This window comes from Oreochromis aureus, linkage group 11, assembly GCF_013358895.1.
Source record: "Oreochromis aureus strain Israel breed Guangdong linkage group 11, ZZ_aureus, whole genome shotgun sequence".
In the NCBI taxonomy this organism is placed as follows: Eukaryota; Metazoa; Chordata; class Actinopteri; order Cichliformes; family Cichlidae; genus Oreochromis; species Oreochromis aureus.
This window is the reverse complement of record NC_052952.1, coordinates 3,429,797-3,442,370: the sequence shown is the minus strand read 5'-3', so window position 1 is coordinate 3,442,370 and position 12,574 is coordinate 3,429,797. Positions and strand designations below refer to the sequence as shown.

At 40.7% G+C, this 12,574-nt stretch overlaps 1 protein-coding gene across 1 annotated transcript in view; it reads left to right on the top strand.

The window, feature by feature from the left end:
* LOC116311843 (adhesion G protein-coupled receptor B1-like) overlaps positions 1-11,604 on the top strand; it is a 73,588-nt gene extending 61,984 nt beyond the window's left edge. Inside the window, exon 14 of the mRNA XM_039619456.1 lies at positions 11,447-11,604. Within this exon, the coding sequence (XP_039475390.1) occupies positions 11,447-11,604 (158 nt within the window). The remainder of the gene's footprint in view (positions 1-11,446) is intronic.
* Positions 11,605-12,574: the final 970 nt, after the last annotated feature.

The following is a 12,574-nucleotide window of genomic DNA, read 5'->3' as shown; positions in this document are numbered from 1 at the left end:
ACAATTAGTGATACAAAACAACTGTTTTATCCTGTGAATAAAAGTATATGTTTTTGTCAGTGTACCATGGTAATAACAGAAGTGAAACGCAATATTGTGTCAGGACAATTCACTATTTATGCACAATAAACAAAGAAGCATAGAGCGACAATTTCTGTTCAGCGCCAGACTTGCTTGTAACCTATATCACCAATTATGTTAAGAAAACTGACGTATTAACTACTACAAAACACTGACCTTTGTGGGAATGCTTGTAGCAGACTAACATGTGAGCTGGAGTGTTCTGAGAGGTTATATTTGGTATATCCAGACCATCCGTCGGCTCTTACTTCAGAAACATGGCTTAAAAAATTTCTCTTGAACGACGTAATCCGATAAAAAAAACGATCTCTTTACCCGTCGGCTTCCCGTGGCTGTCATGCGACCGGCTATTGCAGTTAATAATACAACAGCTTCTTGCCATTTTTGGGTTTCTTTTTATCGCTGTGTGACTGAGTTCAATTGAAAGCCTCATGCGCTAGTACCTCTTGCCTCAAGTTCCCAGAACTTTGCGGTTTTACCCTGAATGACGTCACATTTTCAATCTCTTTTTTTTTTTTTTTTTTTTTTTTTTTTTGCACAACAACTTTCAATATTTAGTATTTACTGCTGTTCACACTTAGCTAGATTAACGTGATGGTGTTGTGTTTAGTATGTTGCTTTGGTTTTTTTTTTTTTTGCTTGTCTTCTCTTCTTTTCTCTCAACAGGTGATCCAGGAGATTTTTTTTCTTTGTCTTTGTAAGTGCCCTTTCTCACTGTCCCTTTTCCCTTCTGTTTTTCTTTTCCTTCCTCTCTTTCTTTCTCCTTTCCTATCCCCAGTCATGTCTGTCCCATCTGTAACAACTGAAAATAAAATAAATAAAAATAACTAAGTTTGATCAAATGGACCAATACGGCAATGCCATGATGATCCATTTGGCAAAATAAATCCATTTGGTATCCTTGTTGGTCTTCAGACAACAATTCTGACGGCTAAAGAACCAAATGGGACAGACAAAAAAAAAAAAAAAAAAAAAATTTCAATCTCTATCCTGGTGGGCGGTCTCTAGTCAAAATGCCCGGGCCGATTTTTTGTCCCAGTCCAGCCCTGGGGTCCGTTCTTCGTACCTCGCTAAGTAAGTTAGCCGGATTTGATTGTTGACGATTTCGCGTGATCTTGGATCGTTCGGTTCTCCAAGCTCATCTGGGACTTGCTGTCATAGCAACAGATCCGTGGCGTAAACCTGCTCGGGAGCAGGTTTACTTTATGTAAACAGGATTAGATCGCGACCACTCAGGTATGTCCGCTGCAGTTATATGAAAGCAACAGCGATATTTCTCCACTGTTTTACCATAAATAAATATTATCAATGTAACTAAAGATAATGTATTTGATTCTTTTATTGATTGCATACAGATACATACAGGTCATTTCCGAAAAAAGGAAATGTACTATTAATCATTCTATTACATGTAGTAGATCATGTCAGATGTAATTCATATTTTAGAGTAGTAATAGTAAATTACTACGTGCAATCAAGATGAGAGACCACGGCTATAAAAGCGAAGGTGGATTTGGGAAGTCTGTCGCAGCCATGTCCCTGTCCGTTTGTACGCGAGCAAGGAAGGTGCAAGATTGATAAGGAGAGTTTACAGAATTTAGCGTATATTGCGGGATAGACAGGATCCTTTAGCTCAGCGCGACGGTGTGCTCATAAAGAGATATCGATTCTCCCGTCAGGGTATTATTTACTTTCTTCCTCCCTCTCTCTCTCTCTCTCTCTCTCTATATATATATGTATATATACTTACTGTACTGTATATACTTACTCCCGACTTACTGTGCATGCTTCAGTCACCCCTTGCATGGGAACAGGTAAAAGTGATGGAGTGTTATGTAAAACTACACACAAAAAAACCCACAATGTCAATAAATGTCACAGTACAAAAAAGGGTGTGACGAGGGGTGCAGGACCACCACCTGTCTTTATTTGCTCTGCCCTTTTCTTGGTTGCTGTTATAAACAAACAAACAGATTATTCCAGGGTCTCTTGTCATAGACTAAAAGCAATATAAGTGATAAATATTACCATTCTGTGGAATATTCTTATATTTCACTTTTACTTGTTCCCATGTTCTAGTGGGTCCTGTTGTGGCTCTAATGTGAAAGAGGATATAATGTAATATAATATAATAAATTACTTACGAGTTTAATTTGTCAGCAACTTTCTGCCAGCCCTCTCTCCTTGCTTTTGCAGCCTTTGCAGTGTTCCCCTGCATTTTAATTAAACTCTGAAACTCCTGAAATCCCTCAATCAAGAGTTCTTGGTCTGCTGCCGTGAAATACTGAGCGCGCTCCTTCAACATCTTCGCCGACCAATCACAGGGTTGCCGATCAATGTTTCTACTATCGATGCGTAGCCCCTTTTAAGCCACCCAGTGATCTCAGATTACTTCATCCAGCTATACTAATCGTCAACAACAGGTGTGTTCGGAGAACCGGATTAGCGAGCTCAAAGTTAGCGCGATGATTTGATCTTGGATGTGTCATTTGATCTTGGATGTAGTAAGCGAGGTACGAAGAACGGGCCCCTGGTTACTTAAATATAGTTAAGTGTTTCAGTTGCCTAACCTAAGCGGTCTCCAGGTCTTCAAGTTCTGATTGTGCAAAAGTGAGGGTTTTTTTGTTTACATTTCATTTTCATTTAATTAATTTTGCTTTTGTTTATTGTTTGGTTGGATTTAGGCACAAAAAAGAGTTCACAGTTTACTCAGAAAGTCCTCATCAATTTTGTTGGTGGCTTCCGTAGTCATGAGTCTCTCCCCATCAATTAAATAACTAATGACCTAAAAATAAAGAACACCAGGACAGTCAGCTTTGTTTTTCACTTAGACCAGGGGTCCGTTCTTCGTACCTCGCTAAGTAAGTTAGCTGGATTTGATTGTTGACGATTTCGCGTGATCTTGGATCGTTCGGTTCTCCGAAGCCCATCCGGGACTTGCTGTCATAGCAACAGATCCGTAAGCGTAAACCTGCTCGGGAGCAGGCTTACTTTATGTAAACAGGATTAGATCGCGGCCACTCAGGTATGTCCGCTTCATTTATACGAAAGCAACAGCGATATTTCTCCACTGTTTCTCCATAAATAAATATTATCAATGTAACTAAAGATAATGCAGTATTTGATTCTTTTATTGATTGCATACAGATACATACAGGTCATTTCCTAAAAAAAGGGAAATGTACTAGTAATCATTCTATTACATGTATTTGATTATTTCAGATGTAATTCATATTTTAGAGTAGTAATAGTAAATTACTTCGTGTAATCAAGATGAGAGACCACGGCTATAAAAGCGAAGGTGGATTTGGGAAGTCTGTCGCAGCCATGTCCTGTCCGTTTGTACGCGAGCAACCCATTGCGGAAGGTGCAAGATTGATAAGGAGAGTTTCCAGAATTCAGCGTATATTGCGGGATAGACAGGATCCTTCCTGTCCTTCCTCCTCCCTATATATATATATATATATATATATATATATATATATATATATATATATATATACATATATACACATACACACGAGGGGTGCAGGACCACCACCTGTCTTTATTTGCTCTGCCCTTTTCTTGGTTGCTGTTATAAACAAACAAACAGATTATTTCAGGGTCTCTTTTCAAGAGACTAAAAGCAATATAAGTGATAACTATTACCATTCTGTAGAATATTCTTATATTTCACTTTTACTTGTTCCCATGTTCTAGTGGGTCCTGTTGTGGCTCTAATGTGAAAGAGGATATAATGGAATATGATATAATAAATTATTTACGAGTTCAATTTGTCAGCAACTTTCTGCCAGCCCTCTCTCCTTGCTTTTGCAGCCTTTGCGGTGTTCCCTTGCGTTGTAATTAAACTCTGAAACTCCTGATATCCCTCAATCAAGAGTTCTTGCTCTGCTGCCGTAAAATACTGAGCGCGCGCCTTCTACATCTTCGCCGACCAATCAAAGGGTTGCCGATCAATGTTTCTACTATCGATGCGTAGCCCCTTTTAAGCCACCCAGTGATCTCGCATTACTTCATCCAGCTATACTAATCGTCAACAACAGGTGTGTTCGGAGAACCGGATTAGCGAGCTCAAGGTTAGCGCGATGATTTGATCTTGGATGTAGTAAGCGAGGTACGAAGAACGGACCCCAGGGGTCGGCAACCTGCGGCTCTTTAGTCCTTATAGTGCGGCTCCGCATGGTTTGGGAAAATAAATTAGAAGTATTTAGCTGAAGTGTATTTTGATTATGTTGGTTCTTTTTTTTTTACTTGTACTTCTAAATTGGAAGATTATTGTGATAGGCCCTAAATAAATATAAAAATAAAATTATATTCTAATATTTTTTCATCCTTCAAAATAAGCGTCACACTAGCGGAAGACGGTATACCCGCAGAAACGCCGTGCATTTATCGAGACTTTCAACCCCAGGTAGGTCAATTATGGATCTTCGGATCCACATTATGTCAGCAGCTGTTCTCCACCGTGAACTATGTTAAAAACAAAACCGCTCACGCCTCGCAGATGACAGCTTACAGTCCTGCGTAAAGATGAAAGCCCCGATTTGCAGACGCGGTGTGCCTAGGTTTGGGAGCTGAAGTCTCATTGTAAACATATCACGGCAGACCCGACGATGTTTGCATGAACACGCTTTTCAGCATCTCTTTATTGACCACTTTTCACACACGGTTGCTGTACGCATACAGCCGGCTGTAGCGTCTCAGCTCACAGCCCGACAACAAAACAGCATAGATAGCACAGACTTTAAGGCGGCGAGGCGTGATTGCGGGTGCCGCTCAGGTGCGTCCGCCTTCCCTGCAGCGGCGCTGCAGACCACGCCCCGCCGCACACGTTAACCTGGTAAAATGCATATTTAGGCAGAATTTTGCAAATATCTATTTTTCATCTTTTCGCGGCATAGTGCTTTTTTTCCAATTATTTTTTAAAAGTCAGGTCAAGGCTCCAAAAGCCCAAAGGCGATATAAGAGAGGCGGCTCACAACAGTTTTTGTTTGCTACATGGATCATTTTAGTTCAACTGGGTGTCTTTGCTTTTGTTATATTTCTTTAAGAGTTCAAAATGTGTTGATTACATAAATAAAATGTAATTTTCTCTGTAGTACTTCATGGATTTTATAAGCAACACGCCTTAATTGTTCACACAAAGCATAAAGGTAAAAAAACAATATATACAGTGTTATCTTCATTTTAAATGTCAAAAAGTATTTGCGGCTCCCAGTGTTTTCTTTTGTGTGGAAACCGGGTCCAAATGGCTCTTTGGGTGTTAAAGGTTGCAGACCCCTGACTTAGACTGAAGCCTCAGGTGCCCTTAATCTGTTTCAACAACACTATCCTCAGCGTGAAAGGCAGTGGTAAAATCATGTCGTTGCTTGTTCAGATAGCTCAATACTCTGAAGCCTTCTTTCTTTGGAATGGTGAGCAATGTCAAATGCCTTGGATAAATCAATAAACCAGTACTGCAAAACATGCTTTCCTAACCAAAGACTTAATTATACCACTGACCGCCTTTAAGTCTGCATTACTGGTACTATGCTGTTTTCTTCTCACTTTAGTTCGTTGCTTAGCCTCTCTGGTTATTGGAGTTAAGGTATCTGCCATTTGCCCTTGACTGGGTATAGTACTCCTGCTACTATTATTATTGTTAGTAGTAGTAATCGTAATACTTATAATATTACTAATATTAGTAGTATCATTGTATCATTTCAAAACGCACTTTTAAAAAAACTTAGGAAATCTACAAATTTGGTGACCAGTGCACCGATGCTGGCTTCAGTTTTGCTCTTCTGTTCTTCAGACAGTTGTTTTCAGACAACAGATACCTTGTCCTGCTTTTACACCTCAGCACAGGAATGATTAAGTGATTACAACACGCTGCCTTCACTTTAAAGATGGCTGTCATTCTGTCTGTAAATGAGCAGAGAAATAAACAGGGTACAGTGCATAAACACTCATCACTTAAAAAGTAGCACTTTTCTCACCCTGAAAACAATATCCAATCACAAAGTCCAACAGTCTGTGATGTTAAAACACTTAGCACAGCGGCAACAATTATGACCACAGACACAAATGTGAAACAAAACCAGCATAAAAAGCGATCGCCACAGTGACTCTGCTTTAGACACATGAATAGAGGCTGTAGCAGGAGACTGCTTCAACAGGATTGTTACCTGTCAAATTTCAGGGTCTGGCTGCTGGGGTCGGCATGCACTCAGCTGTCACTCTGGGTTCTGGGCTAGTTTAGGATTAGCATGCTGCCTGTGCAGACGCATGCAAAGAACCAAAGTTGTGTTAGCAGCATAATGCGGTTGTTTGTGTTCTGGATGCAGTTAAAAACATAAATGTCCATATCCACACTTTAAAGTGTCACTTTTTCTTTTTGTGAAACGTGAACTGAAATCAGCCAATTGCAGCACGAGTGCAAGAACCAGTAAGCGGGATCGATAGGCAGACAGACTGACAATTCCAAGGAATTGGACTACTGGTTTTCTGTAAGAAGCGGTTCTCGATTTCCATCACAAACCATGCTGTTGTTTTGTTTTTTCTCTCATCATTTCAAGACATCATTAGTTGAAGTTTTGCAGAAACAGTGCAAATATCTATCAAAATAATATTTTACAGCATCCTTTTATGGGCGATCATGGCTCAAGAGTTGGGAGCTCGCTTTGTAATCGGAAGATTGCCGGTTCGAGCCCCGGCTTGGACAGTCTCGGTCGTTGTGTCCTTGGGCAAGACACTTCACCTGTTGCCTGCTGGTGGTGGTCAGAGGGCCCGGTGGCGCCAGTGTCCGGCAGCCTCGCCTCTGTCAGTGCGCCCCAGGGTGGCTGTGGCTACAACGTAGCTTGCCATCACCAGTGTGTGAATGTGTGTGTGAATGGGTGGATGACTGGATGTGTAAAGCGCTTTGGGGTCCTTAGGGGCTAGTAAAAGCGCTATACAAATGCAGGCCATTTACCATTTATATCCAATTTATATTTTGGTGCTAAATTTAGGCGCAAAAGGTAAGGTGATTATCTCCCTTAGAACAGGCAGACCCCACCACATAAAATGGAGTCTGTGACTACATACCCACTGCTTGTCAAAAGTCATACACTGAGTGTATGCCTGCTCTAATTTTTATTTAGTGTGCTTGTTTTTGTCAGGAATCATGTACAAAAAAAACATTGTGTCTGAGAAAGCTGTCAGTGCCAGCATTTGGCCTCAAACTAATCATCAGACCACAAAGCACACTGCCATGACCTCAAGCTACAGCTACACCTACCTCCAAGTCAGCCAACTATTTTTATAAGCCCTGCTTCACACGTTGTGTTAAGTCAGTGTGGCGGTTACATGGTTGTCAGCCAGTTCCCCTTCACTCTCACACTTGCGCGCACACACACACACACACATTGGCCAAGGCTCATTAAGCTCCTTCCCAAGCTCCTCATTTTGTCCCTAATTAGGGGAACCAATGGTTTTGCAGGATCTGGTCAACCTCTAAGTCACTTCAAGCAAAGATATCCTCCCCACAGTACTGTTGAGAAGCCATTAGAAACTTTCAGGACATTGGATGCTGACATGTTTCACCTTTAAAGCGCCTGTGTGACTAGCCTGTCATTGCTGACTGATTGCTGTGTATTTACTCCAAAATGTAATGGGTGTCACACAAAAGTGATCTGTGGAGCTCCGAGGCAGCAGAAAGGGACTGTGTGTCACGCCACACAGCTCTCTGTCTCTAGCTCGCCTTTAATGCATCTTCTATCATCCCACAGACTGTCTCCTCGTCACCCATCTATTCATCTCCCCTCTCAATGGCTCCCTCTGTTCCCCTCGACTCACTATTTCCTCTTCATCCCTCTGATGTCACAAATTCAGATATGATAGAACACACACCCTTGGACACTGCAGCTTTGTTTGAAAAGAGAGCGATCAGTGGATGCGAAGAGCTAGGGAAGGGAACAAGTCAACAGTGCGGTTATTTTCCAAAGCTGCAGGAGACTGTAAAATGCAGAAACAAAGGAATACATGTAGGCTAAAAACATGCATGAATGCTTCTGAAAAGGCCTGCGTTGTGTTGCTGGCTTGTCTCATCCCTGTGACTCGGAGCCAGCCGTGCCTGCCAGGGCACTACTGTTGAGTCTATTTCTGTTATCTGCTCTCTTTCCCGCAAAGAAGAAACAGCTGACCGCTAATATTGCTACCTGGGAGGGGGTGGGACAAGACTTCTCAGACCTGGTGCTGTCTCAGAAATACATATGCTTACAAAGGATCACACACTTGGCTCTCGGCTGACTTTTGTGGCACCCGTTGGGAGGATTTGTTGGCAAAGTCGCATAAACCCGCACTTGTGTTTCAATGACAAAACGAAAAGAAAAACACAGTCAGTGTTTGGAAGGTCTAAACAACCATTTTGTTTCTTTTGTAGTTAAACTGTTTAGTAGAATTAATTCTGTGTTGACATATGACCCTCAATTCTGCTTCTTTGCCCCTGTAGTGTACAGAGGCCTTTTCCTGTTAAAAGGTAGTTCTTCCTTTCCACAGTCACAAAGTGCTTGCTTTGTTACTAACCCTTTTTTTCTTCCAAATCTTGACAATCGGGTACAACTGTTAATGATTCTAACTGACCCATTTAAAACAAATCTAAAAAGTATATTTTGCTTTTATCTGATCACATAGTTGTGGCTGTGGTTGGGCGTCATTGGCAGTCATGATATAGACCTCCCAGGGTTATTAACCTGAGCCAACAAATTTAAGTCATCTGAACATTTAACTTAAAAATCAAGAATAAGAAGAGGTCAAAATGTGTTAAAACAACAACCATGAGATTTTGGAGAATGCAACATGTCTTAAACAGAGACAGTGGCATAGGTTCAAAGTAAGGTTTGGTGAGCTTGGAGGGTCATGGGCTGAATTAAAGTTCCTGACAGTGATGGGGATTTTACATGTGTTAAATGCATCAATAAAGGAGAGCAGAGAGTTGAGTTCAAAAGGATAATGCACAGAGGACATTTGCAATCAAGCGGCAAGGGTGTATTTAATATAATGTGACCTTTTCAAGCCTACTGTTTGCATCTGACCTGGAATGCATACGCAGCATCGGGCTTTTCAAAGCCAACAAGAATTTCATTATTCTGAGTTCTAATGGTGTTTTATTGCCTTAGGGTTTTTACACAATATCATGTTGAACAGATATTGATTCAAGCTCAGAAATGTTGATACAAATATTTCATATTAATCACAGAGTTCTGATACTTTCAGGGTAGAAACGACATTTCAGTATAAAACATATCAAGGTGCAAGGCCTACAAGAATTCCCAGTATCAAGAGTTTTTTTGGCTGTTTTTCAATAACATCATTCAACCTTAGATCACTTGTTGAGATGCCACACTTTTTTTAAATTAAAATATACAGTACAGTTTTTCAGGGACAGGAACTTATAAGGGTGGGGATTATATGTTCCCTGTCGTGGTGGTTCTTGACTTAAGTCTTATCCGAGAACTGACTGCGTTTTAGAGCCCCCCATTAGCATGATGTGGAAAATTGACATGTCAGAGTTTAATATTTTGATATGCAGAGAAGAGCAATTACCACTTTAACTATTTTTAAAGTAAAGGAAATCCAATGATAACGGTAATTATAATAATAATAATAATAACAATAATAATAATAATAATAATACAATTTCTGAAGTTTTACAGAAACAGCAGCCGACCATTCATGCTGCATATCCAAGACTGGACATTGCAGCAGTAGCAGAGATGAGGGAGGCTCCTTGCACCAGAAGGGGACAGTGAATGACAACCCATTTTGTTGGCAAATAGGACTGCTGGCGGTCAGTGAGTGATAGCAGGCTGACTGCCACAGAGATGGGCTCAAAGCGCTCATGTGGCTGCACCGTCTCTACTTTCACCTCTGCTAGGATTTCACCCTGCTTTGTCATCACCTATTACTAAACACAGTTTGAGCACATTTGTTGTGTTTTACTGCAAGTAAAATCCATAAAGCATAAAAACATTCATTATTATATCCAGGTTTAAAATTGGCTCAAGGAAACAAATAAAGGCTAGATGATGTCAAAAGGGGCACAGATGATTACACCGGCTGTGTCTTTATTCATACCATAATGTTAAAAGAAGGCATACTCCAGTAAGCACTGTGGATAGGTACAGGGGATTTTGTTTGTTTTTGTTTGTTTGTTGGAAAACATTAATGTCAAACTCAAATCAGAATAAGTGCGTGTAAATGTAACCCTCTCTCCCTGACAAAGCTTCACACTGCTTTGAAAATGCATGCAAGACTTGTATTTCAGCTGGTGGGTCTAACATCGCTGTATCTAGAAATGCATTTTAAAAAAAAATAACACTGAGAATACGTGTTCAACAACGCGCGTATGCAACGAGTCAAGTAAAGTTAAGCATATTTACAAAAAAATTTATTTTGCTGAGATTAATCGTCAGAATAAGAGTTGTCCTTACTCATTCTCGGAATTCCCTAAATGACGCTCTGGTTCCAGTTTAACCTCTGTGAATGAGCGACCAGTTGTTAAATTACACGGAGATAAGTGGCGGTTCCTCCCTAGAGGAACGCGCCTTCTTCCATCCTCTGGGGCTCACCAGCTCAGGCAGCGACTGTCCACAGCGGTGCGACTCCCTGAGCGCAGCACGGTTGGGTGTGACTTGAGCATACAGCGCTATATACCCTCAACTACACTGGACAGTACAGGGGTTGCAACACAATAAATCTACAGGTATTTTGCGAGTTCGGTATCTTTTTTTTTTCTTTTATTGTGGCAACAAAAAGGGGAAAACGCCTAATGTTAATTCACAAAACAAAACAAGAAGTGCACACACGTCGAAACTAGCTGTGCTGATGACATATGTGTGCCTTAAACTTCATAGTTAGCAGCAAGAGTTACATTTTTTAAAGGACAGAGAAACATTTTACCTTGAGTAAGTTACCAGTCCATCTGATGCATAATGACAATGGTCAGAGCTCGGTGCATTCACGGGGATTCGACAATTCCAAAAGACGGTAAGTCCTAAGATAAGTCCACAAAAAGTATGATAATGAACGGAAATCTCTTCTTATACTGAGCCAAATAAATGTGACGTTACTGGGATGAAGAGGAGGTTAAAACTCAGACAGGAGTTCTGAATGTCTGTTAGTTCCGACTGCGCGCCCTATGCAAGAAACAGGTACAAAAAATCCCGACTGCCGCTGTTATTTTCTTACATTGTTCCCAAAGATAACGTCCCCGCTCTTCATTAAATGTGAAAATAAAATCCTCTTTTTAAGACAGTAATATTTTATTTAGTTAAATTCCACAAATTCTATGATTTCCTCTGAGAAAAGTTATTCTCCAAATCTGAAATTCTCTCGTCCGCAGGTCGCACAGCCATCCAGGTGAATGTGATCGTTGAATGGAGCGGCGCATCAAAGAGGGCTCGCGCGTGTCTCGGGAACCGCCGTCCCCAGCTCGCGGCTCTGGAGCGTCCTTGCCTGCCTGTGTGTCCGCGCGCAGCAACAGCCGGATTCCTTATTTGAAGCCCGGGGCTCGCGCTGCAGTCAATGGTTTGAAATTGTACCAACATGACTTCCAGGCAAGTCTTTCAAAATAAAATAGATAAATAGAGGCGAAAACGTTGATTGAGTAATACACATACAGACACACGTGTATGTGTCTCTGTGTGTGTGTGTGTGTGTGTGTGTGTGTGCGCGCGCGCGCGTTGGTGATGGATGCTTTGATGTATTTGTGTATGAATTGCTGATATATGTATTCTTAATTACACTTAAAAAGTACTTTACTGACTTTACTCAAAAGTCAAATTATTTTAACATTCCCAAATTGCATTTTCAATACTGAAATCCCAAAACACATCTTGTTTCTGTTGCACACTACAGCTGTACGTTTATAAAAAAAAAAAAATCCTACAATAAACTGAGGTTTCCCCATGGGAGTGCTTTTATGTTGAAGGTAAAAGCATCCGCTTTCCTGCCAGATTCTGTCTTTACTGTGTTCAAAGCTGGGAATGGGGGGGTGTCACTCAGTAGAAAATTCACCCATCAGCCCCCTCTTCTGGAGTCAAACAGCCTCAATTGGATGTTGTGTCAGGGCAGTGGCACCACCTACATTAACACACAGAAAGGGAATGTTAATAAATTGCCATACAGTTTTTTTTTTTTTTTTTAACAGGTTATATATATTCAATAAATATACACGCATCACACACAGACACACTCTATCTACGGCTACTATTAGTCTCTGGGAAAATCTCAGTTTCGCGCCTTTGAAATTATGCCTTTAACCTCTTAATATCAACATACTCAACAACTAGATCAGGGTATTGTTTGTGTTTGGGTAATGCTTTTCATAGAATTTTAACCTGTTTGGAATACTTACATTGAAAAGCATTTGAGACAAAAAACTGTAATGTCAACATTTATGGGATGTCATTAGAAATTTAAAATACTAGTTTCTGAAAATATGCATATTAAACTTGTGGCTACAATAAAC